Here is an 18,377-nt window from a genome sequence, read left to right as displayed (position 1 = left end):
CACTTTATTTCAGTGGGTGTTACGAATTGCACTCTTAAAGCCATGTGCAGTTCACTCTAGGCTGGGGCAATGAGCACACAGAGCAGACACCCAGAATCGGATATAGAGTCTTTATTCGCTGCAGCGAGGTGCCTCTGGAGAGGAACTCTGCCTACCAGTTATAATACTATTTTATACCTTGTTAGTACATTAGCATTAGCTCATGCTCGTAAGAATACGCACTCAATCGTTTACTAACTAAACTGCTACTTTATCCAATCAGGTGGCACTGTGCACGTGAACACCGAAGTTTAATTCTCGTGACTGTATATTCCATATATTCTTGCCAAGATGCATCTTATCTTACAAAAACAATCCTTGCATGGCTTTCAAGGTTCCTCTGTTGACGAGGTTCCTCTTTTGACAGGATTCAGCTAGTTTCATATCTTATCAGTAACTCTTTACACAGCACTTCTCCTTTCACCTATCTAGTATGTGCTGTGTCCGCTTCTATGTATTGAGGTTAAAGGTGAAAGAAATGGCCTTACTTCTATATTGCAAAATCCACACACAATGGGTTTAGTCTGAAAAGAGCTTCAGTAGATCATGTTAGGCTCTAAAGAAACAAGCACACTGAAATGTGACTGTCCTTGGCTTTGCACTACAGAGCCCCTTGTGCTGAGGCTGTGCTGCATGGCTATGCAACAGAGTCCCCTTGTGGAGACGTGCCATAGGTCCAGAGGTTTTTTCTCATGGTAGAGCAACCTCACCAAACAATGGAGGCTAATCCCAAAGATGTCTTCCTTTGGCAGTATAGCTGCATCCAGACCAGGGTTTTTGCCAGCATAGCAATGTTGGCTTAGAGGGTGTACTATATCTATGCCAACCAAACATTGTAATGTAGACCTGGCCTTTGTGGGCTCTCCACCATGGAGACTTCTTCCACATGCAGTCACTTCATGGTTGTGTATAACACTTAAACCATAACACTGCACGTCATTAGTCATGTGCTACTGCTGCCAGACTTAAATGTCTGATAAGCCTACACAATATGATATTTGCCTAGAATGGAACTCAGGAGAGTTTTTTACAAATATCTTTCTTCTTGAAGTGAAGTCCAATTTTGGTTGATTTACAGGTGTATGCTTCTGAAATTATACTACAGTACTTTGAAAATTTCTCACATTTGACAGTAGTCAGCATATAAATTAAAGCATAGAAGAAGCAATCAGAGATCAAGTGATGACTCTTCTAACCTTAAATCAATCACAACAGGATCAAAAGACAATGTAAGCAACTGCTAACTGCATAGTTTGATCAAGTCTGAAAGCAAAATCTAACGAAAGTTTTCTAATTCATTTTAGAAATGGCAACAAGCACGGTTCAGAATATTTAGACAAGAGTAGAAAGTTAGAGAATGAAATCTCTGGGAAGGTGGGCAGGATTTTCACAAGATGCTGTTAGGAAGAAAGAAGAAAGACAGACCAGACTGTCGTGACAAGGATTCTTCAGCATTCTGCTGTAGCAGACTGCAGGATTAAATATGAAGATGGGTAACGCAACCGTTTCTGTCGCCTTTATTTTCCTTGATACTAAGTTCAGCTTAAGTTTTATGCATCTTCTGTATTTCCTATTTTTGCATCATGTAGCTTTTTGTACTGACCATTTGGATCTGCATCACAGGCTAGTGGTTCCCAACTTCTTTAGGGTCAAGGTGCCTTTTTATTTAACTCCAGACAACCCTCTGTAACTTTGGTGAATTGAGCAGCACCCCATTTCAAAAACTTATTATAGTGCTTACCTCCTTTCAAGAGGGATTTTCATAGATTTCATAGACATTAGAGCTGGAAGGGACCTCGGGAGATCATCGAGTCCAGCCCCCTGCCCAAAGGGCAGGAAGTCAGCTGGGGTCATAGGATCCCAGCAAGATAAGCATCCAATTTACTCTTGAAGGTGTTCAATGTAGGTGCTTGAACCACCTCCACTGGCAGACTGTTCCAGACCTTGGGGGCTCGGACAGTAAAGAAATTCTTCCTTATGTCCAGCCTGAAACGGTCTTGCAGGAGTTTGTGACCGTTCGACCTCGTCATCCCTTGGGGCGCTCTGGTGAACAGACGTTCCCCCAGATCCTGGTGGTCACCCCTGATAAACTTATAGGTGGCCATCAGATCACCCCTGAGCCTACGCTTTTCCAGGCTAAAGAGTCCCATGGCTCTCAGCCTGTCATCGTAAGATCTCTTTTCCTGACCCCTGATCATGTGCGTGGCTCTCCTCTGGACTCTCTCAAGCTTCTCCACATCCTTTTTGAATTGTGGAGCCCAAAACTGGACGCAGTACTCCAGCTGCGGCCTCACCAAGGCCGAGTACAAGGGGAGAATGACGTCCCGGGATTTGCTCGAGAAGCATCTATGGATGCACGCCAGCATTTTGGTCGCTTTACTAGCCGCAGCATCGTACTGGAGGCTCATGTTCATCTTGTGGTCAATGATGTCCCCCAAGTCTTTTTCTTCTGTAGTGCTAACCAACGTAGCACTGCCGAGCCTATAAGGGTGCTGCAGGTTTTTCCTCCCAAGGTGGAGAACCTTGCATTTTTCGGTGTTAAACACCATGAGGTTCTCATCTGCCCATTTGCTGAGCTTGTCCAGGTCAGCCTGGATCACCCGCCTATCTTCTGGCGTGGATGCTTTGCCCCAAAGTTTGGTGTCATCGGCGAACTTGGCCAGTCCACTCCTGACTCCAATGTCCACATCGTTAATGAAGATGTTGAACAGTATGGGTCCCAGGACAGAGCCTTGAGGGACCCCACTGGTCACAGGGCACCATGATGAGTGACTGCCATCAATCACAACCCTCTGGGTCCGACCACAGAGCCAGTTTCCCAGCCAGTGGATCGTGGTGGAGCCAAGGCCACAACTGGGCAGTTTGGCCAAGAGGTGATCATGGGATACCAGATCAAAAACTTTTCTGAAGTCAAGATATATGACATCAATCTCTTCTCCCTTGTCCAGGTGATAGGTCACCTGGTCATAGAAGGAAATGAGATTGGTCAAACAAGACCTACCCGCAACAAACCCATGCTGGCCATCCCTTAGGATGTTAGCCTGGGCCAGTCCCTCAAAAATGGCCTCCTTAATAAACTTTTCTAAGATCTTCCCCAGGATAGAAGTCAGGCTAATGGGCCTGTAGTTAGCCGAATCCACTCTCCTCCCTTTCTTGAAGATCGGCACCACATTGGCCTTCTTCCAGTCTTCAGGCACTACACCAGAGCACCAGGAGTTTTCAAAGATCAGGTAGTAGGGCAGAGGAGTGGCCAGGCTTTTAGATCTTGAGCCAGTCCTCATCTGCTTATCTCCTCACACCTCCCTTATCTTCTCACACCCTGGCTGGAGGGCACCCTGGTTGAGAATCACTGAAGTAGGCCATCAAGAGCAAGCTATAAGTTTGGCAGCTGAGTTTGGGACATGAGGGGATTTGGGCATTTTGGAGGCAGTGTAAAATTGTGTAATAACTACCTGAGCTGGACATTCCTACTAAAATGAAAAATGGTCAGCAGTGATATGGTTAACAGCACTGATATTTAAATATCATATATTGAAACATGTCACTTTTGGTATCAGCATTAACCAGTGAGGTGAACGGCTCTCATAAGCTATTGGATAATTTAGCCAATATACCAGTCAAAAATGAATACCTGGTGGAATCCACTGCATTCTGCTTGAAGTTTAAGAAATAGCAGTAAATGTTTTCATTTGGCACAGCTATGGGTACCAAATGGGTTTTTGTCACAGTTTGCAGGACCTGGGCAGGAAGGAATTCTTACATCAGGGCTCCAATGCTATGTTACAGAAGGGAAAATATACTTCTCTCTAACTGCGTGCAAAACTTGGTAATTAACGTTAAGAAAATAGTGTTTCAGTCACCATTCCTTTTTCTCTGGCCATGCTGAAGGTCTGACTGGGACCTTAATTGATGCATCTACTTTGCAAATCTGTGTTTTATGGGTAGAAATGCAGGAGGAGTTATTCTTGGCTACCCTTCTATCATTGTTTCTAATGATCAGCCTTCTCCTGTCACTGAAAAGGTTAGCAGGTTCCATAGTTCAGCAAGCAATATGATGTTGTTACTTCTCATGTTTTAGCTGCATATGATAAAAATTGCCCCTATTGTGCACTGGCAGACAGGCAGAGGTTAAAACTACCAGTTAACTATGTGGGCATGTCCACACAAGTGTGCACATGCGCTTTGCCTCTCCTCAAAGATATTTGAGGTGCTGCAAAATACACCCTGTGCACATGATTTAGTTCTCTACGCTGCATATTTGCAGCACAGACCCAAATTTAGATACTAGGAAATCCCAGTATCAAGAAAAAGTGCTAAAAAATAGTGGTGTGGCACAGCTGGCAGCAGCATGCATTGCCCAGAACCAGAGGCTGACCAGCCAGAGCCATGTTCCAGCTGCTGGCTAGGCTCTCTGCACCTGGATTGCTGCCGCTTCAGCCTTGGGCCCCTGGTAGGGCTGCTGGGGCCAGCCCAGGTGCTGGCCCCAGCCTCCCATACCCCACCCACCAAGGGCAATTTGCCCCACACCTGAGTGCATATGCACAGGTTTTCTCCATGGACAACTATCAATGGCACAAATCTGTCCTGCTGCTAGTTGTCCATGAGGAAACCCATGCGCATGCTCGGCTGGACACACCTTGTATGTCCACAAAAATGAATGCAATTTATAAAAAACAATATCGCCAACCTAGTAATAGAGAAAGCAAAAATATAAGAGGCTAAAAGTGTAAAGGAATTTTGAGCCCAGTTGCTCCCTGTTAATGGCCCATGCCATTCCCCTTAGCATATCAAAAACGATTATTTTGCAGTATTACAAGTCAGATATGGTATTTATCATCCTGCATCTTGCAACAGCCATCTTCTGCCATCGCAGTTTGTTACTCTGTATTAATAATGAGATGGAATTTAGGGTTAGGAAACTATGACTGGGTCTGACACACAAAGTCAATGGAACTGTGTAACCAGCTGTGATGCATGAGGAAAGATGCATGCACTAGCATCAGGTTTTTTACCTTAACTAGCATTTACGAGGACAAAGCAACATCTCTTAGCAACAAGGTGGAACGTTGGGATATAATGCCAAAAGAATCCAGGCTGGAACGGTCAGGGAAGCTCAAAGAGAGCTGGGGGGGGAGACCATGCTACTGAGCAGTTGTACTATAAGATAAGAAAGTTGGTGTATGGAAAGGGAAAGAAAAGAGGTGGAGATATGAAGAGAAGAGGATAAGAGGTAGTTTCCCTAAATCACTGGAAGTATCAAGTTCTTTGCAGGCCAACAGATGGCTTCCCAGTCAACATCAGCACCTGATGATCTCAATATATTTTATTCTCTGTGAGTCTGCTTTTTTATAACATAGCTAGGAGGCTGATCAGAAAAGATGAATTTAATTTGAGCATCTCAGAAGGGGCTGGGGCAAAGGGTAAAGCTGGTTTGAAAATTTACCTCTCGTGTCATTGGTTTAAAAACATCCAGCCGTTGTGGGGTTGTGTGAATGCCTGAGAGAGATTAAAATATGGCATTCGGCAGAGAGCCCTAGAAAGGCAGGCTTGGGCACGTTCCAACTGGGCTGGAGGTGCTTTTCCAACCCACGTTACTTGAGGCTTCAGAAAAAAAATCATTCCACTTCAGGGATAAAACCAGGAACATTTGAAATTCCTCATGTGAAATGAGAGGGAGCAGAGTGGCCCATCCTGGGATAGTTAATAGCTTAGTGGTCAGCAGGGATCTGAGTTTTCCATTTGTGATGGAAAAATGTGGTAAAACACGGATTTTTCTCATTTTAACAAGAAAAACCTGGATTTTCTCCTTTAAAGGAGAAAAATGTGGGGAAACAGTGGCTCTCCCGTTGCAGGCTGACGGAGTCCCAGTCTGCAAGGAGCTGGGAGGGCGCTCACAACTGAACATGGCTGCCAAGCAGCCTGGACACTCATTTGAATATTTTGCCCTGTTCCTAGTTTGCACAAAAGTTACTGAACCCAGTTGGTAGGGGCTAGGGCTGAATACTTGTTTGTATTACAAACAAAAATATGCCCTTAATTGCAATGTATTCCCAGCATAAGAAAATATATTTGTTGTTTCTTCTTTGACATTCATTGTTGTGTGGATACTCAGGAAAGTTATTTCTATGTTACCAAGATATAACGTTCAAGTTAGGAAAAACTGTTTCTACTATTGATTTTTGCTGTAGCACTGTGGGTTTACTGGAGCATGTTTGAGGCAGGATGCAAATTGTGCACTGTTCCTCAGAAAATTAAGGAATACTTTGTGATTACAGTACCAAATCCCACAGGACAGCCAGTGTAGCCCCCACAGAACTCAGAACAGGTGCTTAGGTCAGGGGTCAGCAACCCCCGGCACACAAGGCCATTTTGCTCAGCACTTGACCGCCAGCCTGGGCTCTAGGCAGCTGCTGCCAGCCGTGGTGCCTGGGCTGCTCCCAGCAGGCAGCTGGGAGGCTACAAGTCCTGCTGCAAGCAGCCCAGGCACCACGGCTGGCAGCAGCTACCCCAGAGCCTAGGCTGGCTGCAGTCGGGAGGGAGGCTGCAAACAGCTGTTACCGCCCTGCCCTGGCCGACGGGTGCAGTGTTGGCTGCCTTCCCGAAGCCCAGGGCAGGAGACAGCTGGAGCCAGGGTGGGGAGCCAGAAGCTGTTTGTAGTCTGGCTGCAGCCTGCCCAGGTTCTGGGTAGCTGCTGATAGCCACAGGGCTTGGGTTGCTCCCAACAGGAAACTGGGAAGATGCAAGCCCTGCTGCAAGCAGCCCAGGATCCATGGCTGGCAGCAGCTACCCAGAACATGGGTCAGTTGGAGCCAGGAGGCTGCAAACAGCTGCTGCCTCCCTGGCCCCAGCCCAGGGCAGGCAGCAGGTGCTGGCGATGCTCCCTACCATGCTGCCCTCCCCGACCGCTTCTGCAGAGCAGTGTGTGGAACCTGGCGTGGCAGGACACTGGGGAGGCACATGATCAGATCACAGGAGCTGTGTCTACACAAGATGTTTACTGCAGAGTTCCCCAACTAGCTCCACAGTAAAAGTCTTGGCATCTCCATTCACAGGGTTATTAGGGTGGAATAAACTCATTAAATCCACAGCAGGTTAGTACTTGTAAATACAAATACTATATACAAATACTGTAAGTAGAGTTTTTTTTACATCATGGCAATGTATATATAGACACTGATGGTGCTGACTGGGGCATGAGGGTGTTTCAGTGCAGGAGCTGCACCCTCATGCCCCATCCACCCTGTACACAGCACATTGAGCCAGGTCAGAGCCACTCCCTGCTCCAACCCAGCTCAACGTGCTGGGGTCCTGGGTACATGTGTAAGTGATAAATGCCAGTTTATTGCTCCAGTGGTATAGGTTGTAGCAGTGTTGATCTAAGGACATAGGCAGACAAGGTTCTTTTGGTAAATCGGATATCTTTTATTAGACCAACTCAAATACTGATGGTTCTGTTATGGGGTGTAGTAATTGTGGGGGTGGTGGAGAGCTGTTGACAGGCTTTATATTTCTTGTCATTGCATGGTCTGGATCCATTCGGTGCATTTGCTCTGCATTAATATGCACGTGTAGACACACCCAGGATTTAGCGTTGATTTAGCTGCAGATGACTGATATGCTGCCTTTCCTCCCTACAGCTGCTCCCTACAGCTGGTTCTCAACCTTTTTTCTACCAAGACCCATTTGTAAATATCAGTGGCCAGACCCAACCTGCTGTCCGCTCCCTCCTCACCCTCCCCCCCCCGTGTGTGGGGTGGGGGGTGGGAGGGCATCCCAAGCACCCCTGGCATGCTGGAACTCTGCCAGCCTGCAAGGAAAAAGCCACAGTTCCCCATGTTTTTTCCATTTTTTAAGTTTGTTCACGACCCTTTCATATATTCTTGTTGAGAAATGCTGCCCTGCATGATGTGTTTCAGTGCTTTGTCTAGAAGAAAATCCAATCAATAATGCCTCTGCTGTTGCTGCACCCAACTATGCCTGTTCAGGAACCCTGTAACTTTTCCCCACGTGATATCACTGGGGAAAAGAATCCATTTCCCCTGAAAGCCCACAGGGAAGCAGGTTCTTTTGCCTGGAAAATTTCTTTAAAAAACAAAACAAAACAACCCCCCTCCCCTTTTGTCCCTATGTTGATTCTTCAGGGGCTTATTTCCCTAGCTTTACATCAGGCTGTATGACCTAACTGCACTTACACACTCTTAGATCTGCAAGCATTTGGTGCTGACTCTGTGTTTCCTTCCATCCAACGTAGGCACTTCCTGCCGCCAACTAGATGCACACCCAGGTGGGTGATTCTGGATGAATGTTTCTGTTTTGCCTTGGGTGTGAAATCACTGACTAGTGCTGGCAAACGATCACCTGCTGAATTCTGCTAGGTCTGATTAGCCACATCCATCTCGACACCAGACACATGTATGGGAAAAGAGAGCAGGGAACAAGGAGGGGGAGAAGTAATGAGGTTAGAAAGCTGGAGAACAAATATGGTGCCAAGCCCTGTGTGGGAGTCAGAGGATGGCATGATCTGATAGGAGTCGGGTGAAAATGATGAAGGGCCATATGCCGTTGCTGCCTCTGTGCTGCCAGGGCCCAATCCTAGAAGTGCAGCCAGTTCTGCCCTGCGGCTGATTCACAGAATTGATCCCATAATTAGTATATAGAGAAAATAAACAGTGCAAACTTAATGTAAAGTCTAAGCTTCATTGGTATTGCAATGGAAAATACCCATTCATCTGTCTAGGCAGCCACTGAGAAGGAGGAACATTATATAAAGAATTCCCAAGTTCAGGGTTTCTGAAATGCTGGGCTTGATCATTCAAGGTTTTTTGTAAACTTCTCATTTACGAAGTCAGCAGAGCTTCAGATGTGGATAATGGATAATGGCAAACTAGCAATCTGAATACCTTCCAGAAAGAATATGACCGCATATTTTAAGGGAGATCTTAACCGAACTCAGTATGCCTCCCCTGAGCTAACACAAGTTTCTAAGTAAGTAATATAAGGAAGCCATGCATTTTAGTAAAAAAAATAAATACTGTTCTGGATTTTGTTCTCATTGGAAATACAGCCCCAAAACTGCCCACTTGGAAAATGTTAAGGACTCCAGTGAGGAATCAAACGGTGAGAAAAGTCAGCAGTACCAAGGGCTGACGGGCCTGCGTAACTTGGGCAACACTTGCTACATGAATGCTGTTTTGCAGTGCCTCTGCAGTATATCCCCACTGGTGGAGTATTTTCTCTCAGGAAAGTACATCACAGCCCTGTGCAAGTAAGTTGATGTATCTGCTGTCCACAAGAACACGTCTTTCTGATCAGTTCTGCTGGTTTTTCCAAAAGAAATGTTGTTTTAGAGACCACATTTATACCCATCTGGACAAGGCCACCAGAAAATGGCTCCTATTTCACTCTGATACTCTCCCCTGCCCCCAAGTCCCAGCTCAGTCATTCCCTGCAACCACTTCTTATTAGCTAGAGTTTGTGGATATTACCATGATCTTCTGGCCTCTTTCTAAATTCTTTCTTTCTGACCTCTCTAGGTTTCTACTTGTTCTCTCCCAGTCTCTTACTTGCCTCACAATAGCTGGTATATTTTAAGGTCTTCAGGCACAGACTGTGCTTATTCTGTAGACCTCCTGTTTGGAAGGAATGAAAATCCCAGTGGAAACACTGACAGTCAGGAATTCAATATCTCTGAAAATCAGACTTCACCTTTGTAGAACAGCCGGTGCAACAAATCCCAAGTCCTAACTGCACTGCCCGTGCTCTTCCATGATAATATCATTGACTCCTAATTTCTCTGCTACTTCTGCTTTCCTCCTGCCAGCACTATAGTCTCCATCTTTAATTCTCTTAATTCCTCTGCCTTTCTACTGCTATCTTTATGGCTCCAATCCCCTTTCCTTTCTGCCGTGGTTGACTGCATGACTATTACAATACAAATCTTTGTTTTATCAGTGATAGTGTACTGAGAACTGTGACCATGTCCTTCAGGCAGCTCCTACTGCTGAAGACTGTAAGAAAAACAGATTCCTTCTAGCACTTGTGGGGTTACATTAGACAAATAGTGGCAGTTGTACCTGGACTGTATTTTGCTGATGTTTTCTTGAGTTGTCTTTCTTGTTTGTATTTTAAATTATTTTCTTTGGCTCCAATTTTTATTCACCTGAAGGGAAAATGTTGAAATTGCTACTGCCTTTGCCTATCTGATGGCTGACATATGGCTTGGAGACTTTGACTGTGTATCACCAGAGGTCTTCTGTTCAGTCATTGGTGATCGGCACCCAGCTTTTACTAAAAAGACTCAGCAGGATGCGCAGGAGTTTCTGATTTATGTCCTGAGTGAACTACATGAGACTCTTAAGAAGGTAAGACCAAAATTATGGCCTTCTGGGACTGTGTCTATGGCAGTGATTCTCAACCAGGATGCCACAACACATTCTTTCAAGGGTGCTGCTGCTAAGCGCAATACAAATGCTCACACACTGTTTGATGTCCAAACATGATTCACAAAATAAACCCAGAGATATCAAAAAGGAATTCATAATGTTAAACTAGTCTCCCCTGGCAGGTCTTTCTGAGTTCTTTGGAACAGGAGAATTGCTCTGTTATTTTTCTGTAGTGAAAAAAAACAAGTGAAAAGTAAGAGTAGCACTTCCTAAGGGGCACCTTGAGTCTAAAAATATGAAGAACCACTGGTCTATAGTGTGTCCCCATGGACCTGTGCTCTTACAATTCATCACTGTTTGTTTAGCCTATAATGCAATAATGCCCTTTTCTTTCCTTCCAAACTATACAAAATGCTGCTACTAATTATCATTTTATTTGCTCCAACCACTTTTACTAAAGCACCCTCTCTCTCGCCCTTCATTATCTATTGCTATGGCTTATCACCAAGGTGCCTCACTCACCCACTTGAACCTCTATTCTTGTTTCTTCCTCCTCACCCTCTTCTTACACCATACCATAGTAATGGTCTCTCCCACGTACCTAGAATATTTTTATTCGCCCAGCTGTACCTCTGCTTCTCCTTTAAATCTGTTTTGATGCCATCTATAATTTACCCTACCTGCTCTGAAGCCTCTCTTTGTTTTTCCCCATCCCTCTTTGCTAATATGCTCTGAGAAGAAAGCTCAACTTGCTGTGCACCACATAAAATGGCAGCATTGTGACACATCAGTTTTAATCCCAGTTGAGACTCAATACTAATCTGTGCAACTACCCAGTGCTCTCACAGAGATTATTCATCTCTGAGATCTGCTTTACAACCATCTCACAAGTAAACAATGTGATTTTTCAGACTAGATGTTTTAGCACTACCCTGAAGCAGCAAGGACAGCAGTAGAAGGTACAAAACAGCATGGAGATGCTGAATATTTCAATAACTTTTTGGAGATGTTAGTTATAGCTGTATTGGTTTAAGGACATAGGCAGACAAGGTTCTCTGGGTAAATGTGATATCTTTTATTACACCATATGACAGGGGGCATGCTCCGGGCCGGGTCTCACCACGCCCCGAGAAGCAACTAGCTTTTTACCTTTTGGGATGAAAAAAACAGAAGATTCTTTTGCAGCTGCCTTGACAGTCAAACCGGAAATATTTGCTTCTTGCACAAACATTAATAAACATTTAGACATTTTTGTAGTAATTGGTGTTATCTTTCATTTTTCTTTGTACAGTTAAACAAAAGAAGAAGCCAGGGAAACATATCCACCGCCAGGGAAAACAGAGGGATTTCCCATGAGACATCAATCATCACACAGCTATTCGAGGGACAGCTCAGTTATGAAATCACATGTCTGGAGTGTCAGAACACCACTGTTAAGAATGAAGTCTTTACTGTCCTATCTCTTCCCATCCCTTCTGAGACTGCATGCTCTCTACAGGTGGGATTCCCATTGATTCCTCCTACTTTCGAATTCAGTGTAGCAGAAGAAAGGTTATGCTAATATAGTCTCTTGAGAAAATGTGTTCTTAGGAGATGCATATTCTAGGATATCATCCGTAGAGAGAGAGGCAAAGATTTTTGTGGGTGATGCCTTCTATTGGACCACCTATATGGTTGGGATAGACTTAGACAAGCTTTTGAGTATCACCCTGCCCTTCTTGTCTAAGTCTTTCCCAATCATGCAGTTGATCCAATAAAAATATCACCCACAAAATTCTTGCCTCTTGCATATTTCATCATGGCTACAACATCACTTCAGCACTACCATCTATAAAGGGAGACATTTATTGAGTTGAGGGTCTGGCTTGGGGTTCCTAAATCAGACTCAGAAGTGTTTCTGGTTGGTAACAGTCAAGTTTGTGGCATTTGAAAATGCTCTGAGGTCACCACGGAGTGCAGGGTGTTCAGAGAATTGTCTACTTTTATTGTAGAGTGAGCAACTGAGCAATGCTTTAATACTTCTTAAATGTTTCTGTTGACAGGGGAAAGTGCAGCAGATTTTAGCTGCTTCATGTTCTTTGTATAATCATAATATCATGGCAGTTGCTTACTGCTACTAGCATGGGCAGAACTACAGGTGACTTCCCCAAGTCAACAAACTGATGTATTGGGACTTCATCTCCTCAGACTCACCTCCCTTGGCCAAAACTCACTTCTCTACAAACACATTTGGGCCCTCATTTTACTAAACATGTTTTTTTCTGACAGGACTGTCTTGAATGTTTCTTTCAACAAGACATTCTGACCTGGAATAACCAAATCCAGTGTTCATGGTGTGGCACAAAGCAAGACACTGCAGTGAAGACCTGCCTAGCCAAGGCACCAAAGATCGTTATTTTGCACTTAAAGAGGTACACACTGCATGGTAGGATGGCTGCAAGACAAACAGAGAAGTTATTTGCATCAACAGGAAAGGGAAAGCACAGCACAGAGAAGGAGATTGTTGTACACACACAGTACCTGGAGCATTCGTGGCCAGCTAGAGCTGACAAGACAAGCTCCTGAGAAACCAAGACAACATGTTTCACCCTTAATCCCCTTTTGCAATCCAAATCATGCCCTTCGTGCATTCTTGCTGCTCTTCCCTGTAAGGGGCAGAGACGAGAGATTTACAATGAGATCAGAAGTGACTCTCATGAAAGACAAAAAGGGTTGGCTGTAAAACTGGGGCATTCAGAAAAGGAGATATCCAGTGCATGTGTACATCATGCGGCCATATGTGTGTTAAGGATGCCCATCCCTAGAGATACTTACTTCTACCTCTGCTAGCACTGCCCTGAGTGTGAGGGGCTAAAACACTGGCTAGTGCTCTGACCTGTCAGTAATTAATGCTGTGAATGGGGACTAATGATATGCACACAGCATTAATTTGCTCTTTCTGCTGCAGAGTTCTAAATATTAGAAATGTTCTGTAAAAGGAAATATTTCAGTTCCTTAATGTTTGACTTGCTTACCTGACTTCAGGGGGACAGTGGAAGGAATGTTTGCAATGCATTTTGAAATGCTGTATTAGTCCCAAGAATTATTTTAAGTAGATAGAAAATTATTTTACAAAACAGATTAAATAAATAGACTGCAAAGAGCATTTGCAATCATGAGAGGTTGGTTCTTGCTTGGTGACTGAGGAACATTATGAATAATCTCATGTTTTTCCAGGTTTGACTGTCAAGGCAGCTACAAAAGGAAACTTGGAACTGACATCCACTATCCACTAAACAACTTGGATCTTTCTCCTTATGTCTATCCACTGTTTCGGAAGAATCCAAAATACAGTTTGTGTGCCGTGGTGGTAAGTTTGAAGCAAGGTAATCCTTAGTTGTAATGTCCATGTGAATGAAGTTAGTGCTTGGCCTTTGGCCTAAACAGCCAAAGTCACCCCTCCCCTATGCGCACGCAGTTTAACATTTGGGGGGGGGGGGGGGAAGCACATACACAGTGATTGCTGATGTGTCTGCTGTTGCAAGGTTACGAGGGGTCTCCTGAATTGAAAACTACTTCCCAAACTACCAGAGTTTTCACTGGTTAGTATTAGATGGTTTGTAGCCACATAGAAATAGTGGCTGTGCTCTGTGGCATTTGAAGTTGTATTGTACTTACAGGACTGTACACAGATGCAATCTGAATGTGTCTGGACATTGTATAACACAGTAACCTCCAACCATGCTGTAACACACTTGTTCTTGTCTGTGTAGCTGAAGAGCAATTTGGCTCCAACTATTACTTTTTAATAGTTGTGTGAGGTCTGTACAATGACTCCAGTACAGCTTGGTCCCGCTTACAGAGTGACTGCGCCTGTTTATTACGTGACTGCAGGAGTATGTGGAGTTGTATGATCCCCCATAGGGAGCAATTTCTTAAGAGGCTAAATAAACCCTCCCTTGCCAGTCTGTGATGCAATACATGTATCCTGAAGGCTGATTGCATCATTTGGCAAATACTTGATTCAAGCGACTTGGTAAATGAGCTGAATACCCATCCTAGTTCCTCAGTCAACCATTGTTAATGAAACCTCTCCCCTTGCCTGACTGGTGTAATCTTGTTTCCATGGGCAGACTTCCAAGCCTAAAGCCTTTGGGTGTGGATAAGCAATAGGCAGCCAGTGAGATCCACTCACCAGGCATCTGGCCTACAGATAGGAGCTGCTAGCTGGTTTGTAAAGGTGATATTTGACATGGAAAATATTATTAGTGCCCATACACAACATTAATTTGCTCTTTCTATTGCAGAATTCTAAATATTAGAAATGTTTTGTAAAAGAAAAACTGAAATCTTATTTAGTTTTCCCCATCCCCACAACTGCTGAGTGCAGGTGAGAGTGATCACCAGGTTCTTGGCTTTTAGTCTGTTAAAATGGAGTCATAGCTCTTCCTGGACTTACTTGCTGCTTGTTGTTGCAGAACCATTTTGGGTATCTGGACGGTGGCCACTATACAGCCTTCTGCAAACACACCGTCACCCAGAACTGGTACAGCTTTGATGACTCGCAGGTCACCGAGATCCCACACTCCTCAGTGCAGTCTGCTGCAGCCTATCTCCTGTTTTACAGCTGTCAAGCCTTCTCTGTACCAACCAGAAAACATTAGGCCCATGGTTACAATTCACTGATAGTGTAAGCCAAGTTCTGTGTTCTCATTAAACTAGGGCAGTACCTGAATATCACTTGTTGTCTTTGATTATGTTTAGAAAGTGATTTCAAAGGTAAGGGTTGGAGCTGTGATTTCTGATTGTAGGATGTGTCTTGGCAGCCAGATGTAGGATGGTTCAAAAATCATGTCACTACCCTGTATCAGCAGAATTGCTTCTAAAGTGCCTCTCGCACTAGTATCTGAAGTATTATAACAGTGGCTATACCTAGCACTTTGGCGACTCTTTCTAAATATAAAAGGTACAGAAACCTTTCCTGAATAGCTTCCAGCTGGACAAGAATACAGCGTAAACATGACAGCTCCCTCTCTGCTTACCCCCTTTTCCAGCTCACCAAGTGGACCAATCCATTTGCTCTGCCATAGCAGAGCACATATGTCTACACTATGTTACAATCACAATTCTGCAGTGCAGACATTCCCCATATCTATTGCTTTCCCCCCCACCCCTTCTTTTGTGAATGGGGAGAGTCCATTCTTTAGCTCTGTAGTCTCTGACACTATTAGATGGCAGTGTACCTGGAACCTAACTTAACAGATGCTACATAAAAAGCAGGAATAAAAAAGCTTCTCTTCACTGTTCCTGATCTGGGCCTTGCAGCAGTAGCTGGCTGAAGAGAAACTTGTCCATCACCCTCACCCTGCAGTGATGCATATTCTTTCTAATACATCTTTGCACTTCATGAAAAAGCCAGGGAACAAACAGCCTCACCTGACAACTTGCCTCTTGCCAGGCAAATGTGCCCTGATGGTTTCTGTGCTGTGCTGTGCCTGTTACCACTGTCTCCATGCTTTTCCCGATGGGAAAACTCAAGACTGATGTACTGTATTCTTAAAATTAAAATGATGAAACTTCTTCCCAGCTAATTGTTGCTTTTAAAGGGAACCGCCAGATACTAGATCCGATGGCTTGTCAGTCTGCCTTGCAGCCACTCAGTTTTAAAATAAAGTTTCTAGCTCCTTGACATGTAAAGGAAATGTTCCATATCTGAACATGTCATCTTCCCGAGGGTCTGGACAGAAGTTTAAGCAGTAGCTGAGTTTTAAACTGCTCTGCTTGTCTCAGCCTCTGTTATCTCTGAAACTTGACTATAGCCATTTGAAAGGTGAACAGTAATTCTGTTTCTTAGTTAATGTCTCTACTCTTGGAGGTTTCATAACAAAGACATGAGATGGGGAAGAGACAAGCAGTCAGTGGTATGAATCATGTCTGTGTGCCAGGAGGTATCCACTACCACTACAGGGGAAATTCTTATTCTCCTGCAGACTAATATAAAGGGACAAAGCATGCAGATCTGACTCAGGCATCACCTTAATGACTTGCCTTTGACAGGATGCAAAGGACTTCCATTAAAAAGTCACAGTTTATCATACAAAACCAGTAACTACAGCAAGATCGCTTCCCACTGGCACGCATTCTCTCTTGCAACTATTTTGGCTTGATCAGGTATACTTTTCATTGACCATTCATATCCAGTGGTACTGAGATCCTGCAAGCTCATGGTGCGAAAAACCATTTAAAACTAGTAGCAGAATGCACTAAAGTACATAGTACCCGAGCCATAAGTATATTGTATGAGATGGAAGTTTGTGCAGATGAGAAGCTGATGATTTTATCCACTTGATCTGAACAGTTGCTGGCCAGCTGATGCACAAAGGCCATTCATTGGCCCATGTTTGCCTCAAAGAATGACTACTCTGCCAAGAACTTAGAAGGAGGGGTTTTATTTTTAAAAGGGTGACTCTTAGAACAAAAGATTAAGTAATTAAAGGCAACTTCCACACTGTGGCAGGCCATACAGTGCCCACCCCGTTTGTGTACTGTGCACCTCAGAATAGCAGACAAACAGCTATTAAAGCTTAAGTGGCTTGATTGGAGTAAACATTGAAAACACTCACTCCCTTTTCTTAGGGAAAATCAGCCCTTAGTAACACACATGGAAAAGGATGTGGATGCAGCAAGAGAGCCCTCTGTGGCAGTGATATGCAGGTGGCAGGGAGGACACACATGTTTAAAGGAAGTTCCATCTAGGTTTCAGCAGAGGAAGGAAAGGGAAAAGACTGAAATTAAGGTGAGCTTAGAAGTACACACTTAGAGGCAAGACACTGCTATCCAAGGATCAAGCTTTGTCTTCCTTTCAGTACTAGTGAAGTCTGGCAGGGGATCACGGTTTCAATATTGTTATATAACTTAGTAAAACCTCACCACTTCAACATAGCTGCTGCTGGTTCTTCTGCCAGTAAAGTCAGAGGTCATCTGAAGCCTCTGGGTGTGGGGGCTTAAGTCTAAGTATGTGCTCATCTTATTGTAAGGTGGCATTCTATGAAGTTTTATTTTGCATTATTGGGTTGCCTTACTTAACAGGAGATAAGCCCATGAAGGCATAATTAAGTGCAAGTTTTCAATATTCACTGTACATTGCCTGAGTATTAACATTTAATTTAAGCACCAATGTTGTCAGCATTGCTTTCATTGTGACTGACTTCACATGACTACCTCAGCTCAGCAGTTGTTGCCTTCTAGTTGACATTTTTGGTTGGTGAGCCACAAATTAACCCTGCTTGCTCCCTAAGTGTTGCTCTGATCCACTTCCCCTGCTGCTCTGTTTTCTACTTTGTGTGCTGTTTACCCCCTCCCTGATCTGCCACATGCAGACTTCTCATGCCACTTGTGTGGCATACGGGCCTCAGGCTGGCCAACCCAGCCTTAAGACACTGGAACCATTTTTACTAAGAAAGGTCATTCTGACCACTTTATCCCCAGCTCATTTTGAATGTGTTAAGCACCTCACCTCTTCATACAGTACCTCCTGCTATGGCAATGTCAGCTCTCTAACTCGGCAAGAGCCAAATGCACAGAGGCAAGAGTTCAGGCAGGAATGGCAACTGTGAAGACAATTGGAAATTGTTCCCAGATGACACGTGTAGCATGAGCTAAAATAGCTCCTGAACTAATTCACTCAGACAGCCATCCTTTCACTGGAGCATGTACAACCCCACAGCAATCCTGACAAGCAATCAAACTGAGCAGAGGCTCAACAAACCCAAAACATGTTTAACAGGATAGCATGCTTTTAAATAGTTTCCTCAGTAAGATTTTTAATGCATGTGTACATGAAAGTTTATATTAGAAAATTAAAAAGGAAAATCTTATTTCTTTAGAATAACTTTTAAATGCACAAATATTGACAAAAGCCAACAGAAAAATACAGCTCTGCTTTTTAAGTAGTGTTGCAGTTGTTTAAAACTGGGA

At 44.0% G+C, this 18,377-nt stretch overlaps 1 protein-coding gene across 1 annotated transcript; it reads left to right on the top strand.

Annotated features, from left to right (window-relative positions):
• Positions 1-472: 472 nt before the first annotated feature.
• Positions 473-18,123, top strand: USP50 (ubiquitin specific peptidase 50). The gene is made up of 9 exons (XM_090029536.1): positions 473-508; positions 1,444-1,532; positions 8,291-8,323; positions 9,104-9,304; positions 10,205-10,400; positions 11,713-11,919; positions 12,690-12,832; positions 13,638-13,770; positions 14,879-18,123. Exons 1-9 carry the CDS (start codon positions 473-475, stop codon positions 15,062-15,064), a joined length of 1,224 nt encoding a protein of 407 aa, XP_089885662.1. The 3' UTR covers positions 15,065-18,123.
• Positions 18,124-18,377: the final 254 nt, after the last annotated feature.

This window comes from Crocodylus siamensis, chromosome 15 (assembly GCF_052110815.1).
Source record: "Crocodylus siamensis isolate JL-2025a chromosome 15, ASM5211081v1, whole genome shotgun sequence".
Lineage (NCBI taxonomy): Eukaryota > Metazoa > Chordata > Crocodylia > Crocodylidae > Crocodylus > Crocodylus siamensis.
This window is presented reverse-complemented; position numbering and strand designations above follow the sequence as displayed.

Coding starts and splice junctions, on each gene's coding strand:
- USP50 (XM_090029536.1), top strand. CDS start 473: ATGTGCTGTGTCCGCTTCTATGTATTGAGGTTAAAG. Junction 10,401..11,712: donor TACATGAGACTCTTAAGAAG/GTAAGACCAAAA, acceptor TTCTTTGTACAG/TTAAACAAAAGAAGAAGCCA. Junction 13,771..14,878: donor ACAGTTTGTGTGCCGTGGTG/GTAAGTTTGAAG, acceptor TTGTTGTTGCAG/AACCATTTTGGGTATCTGGA.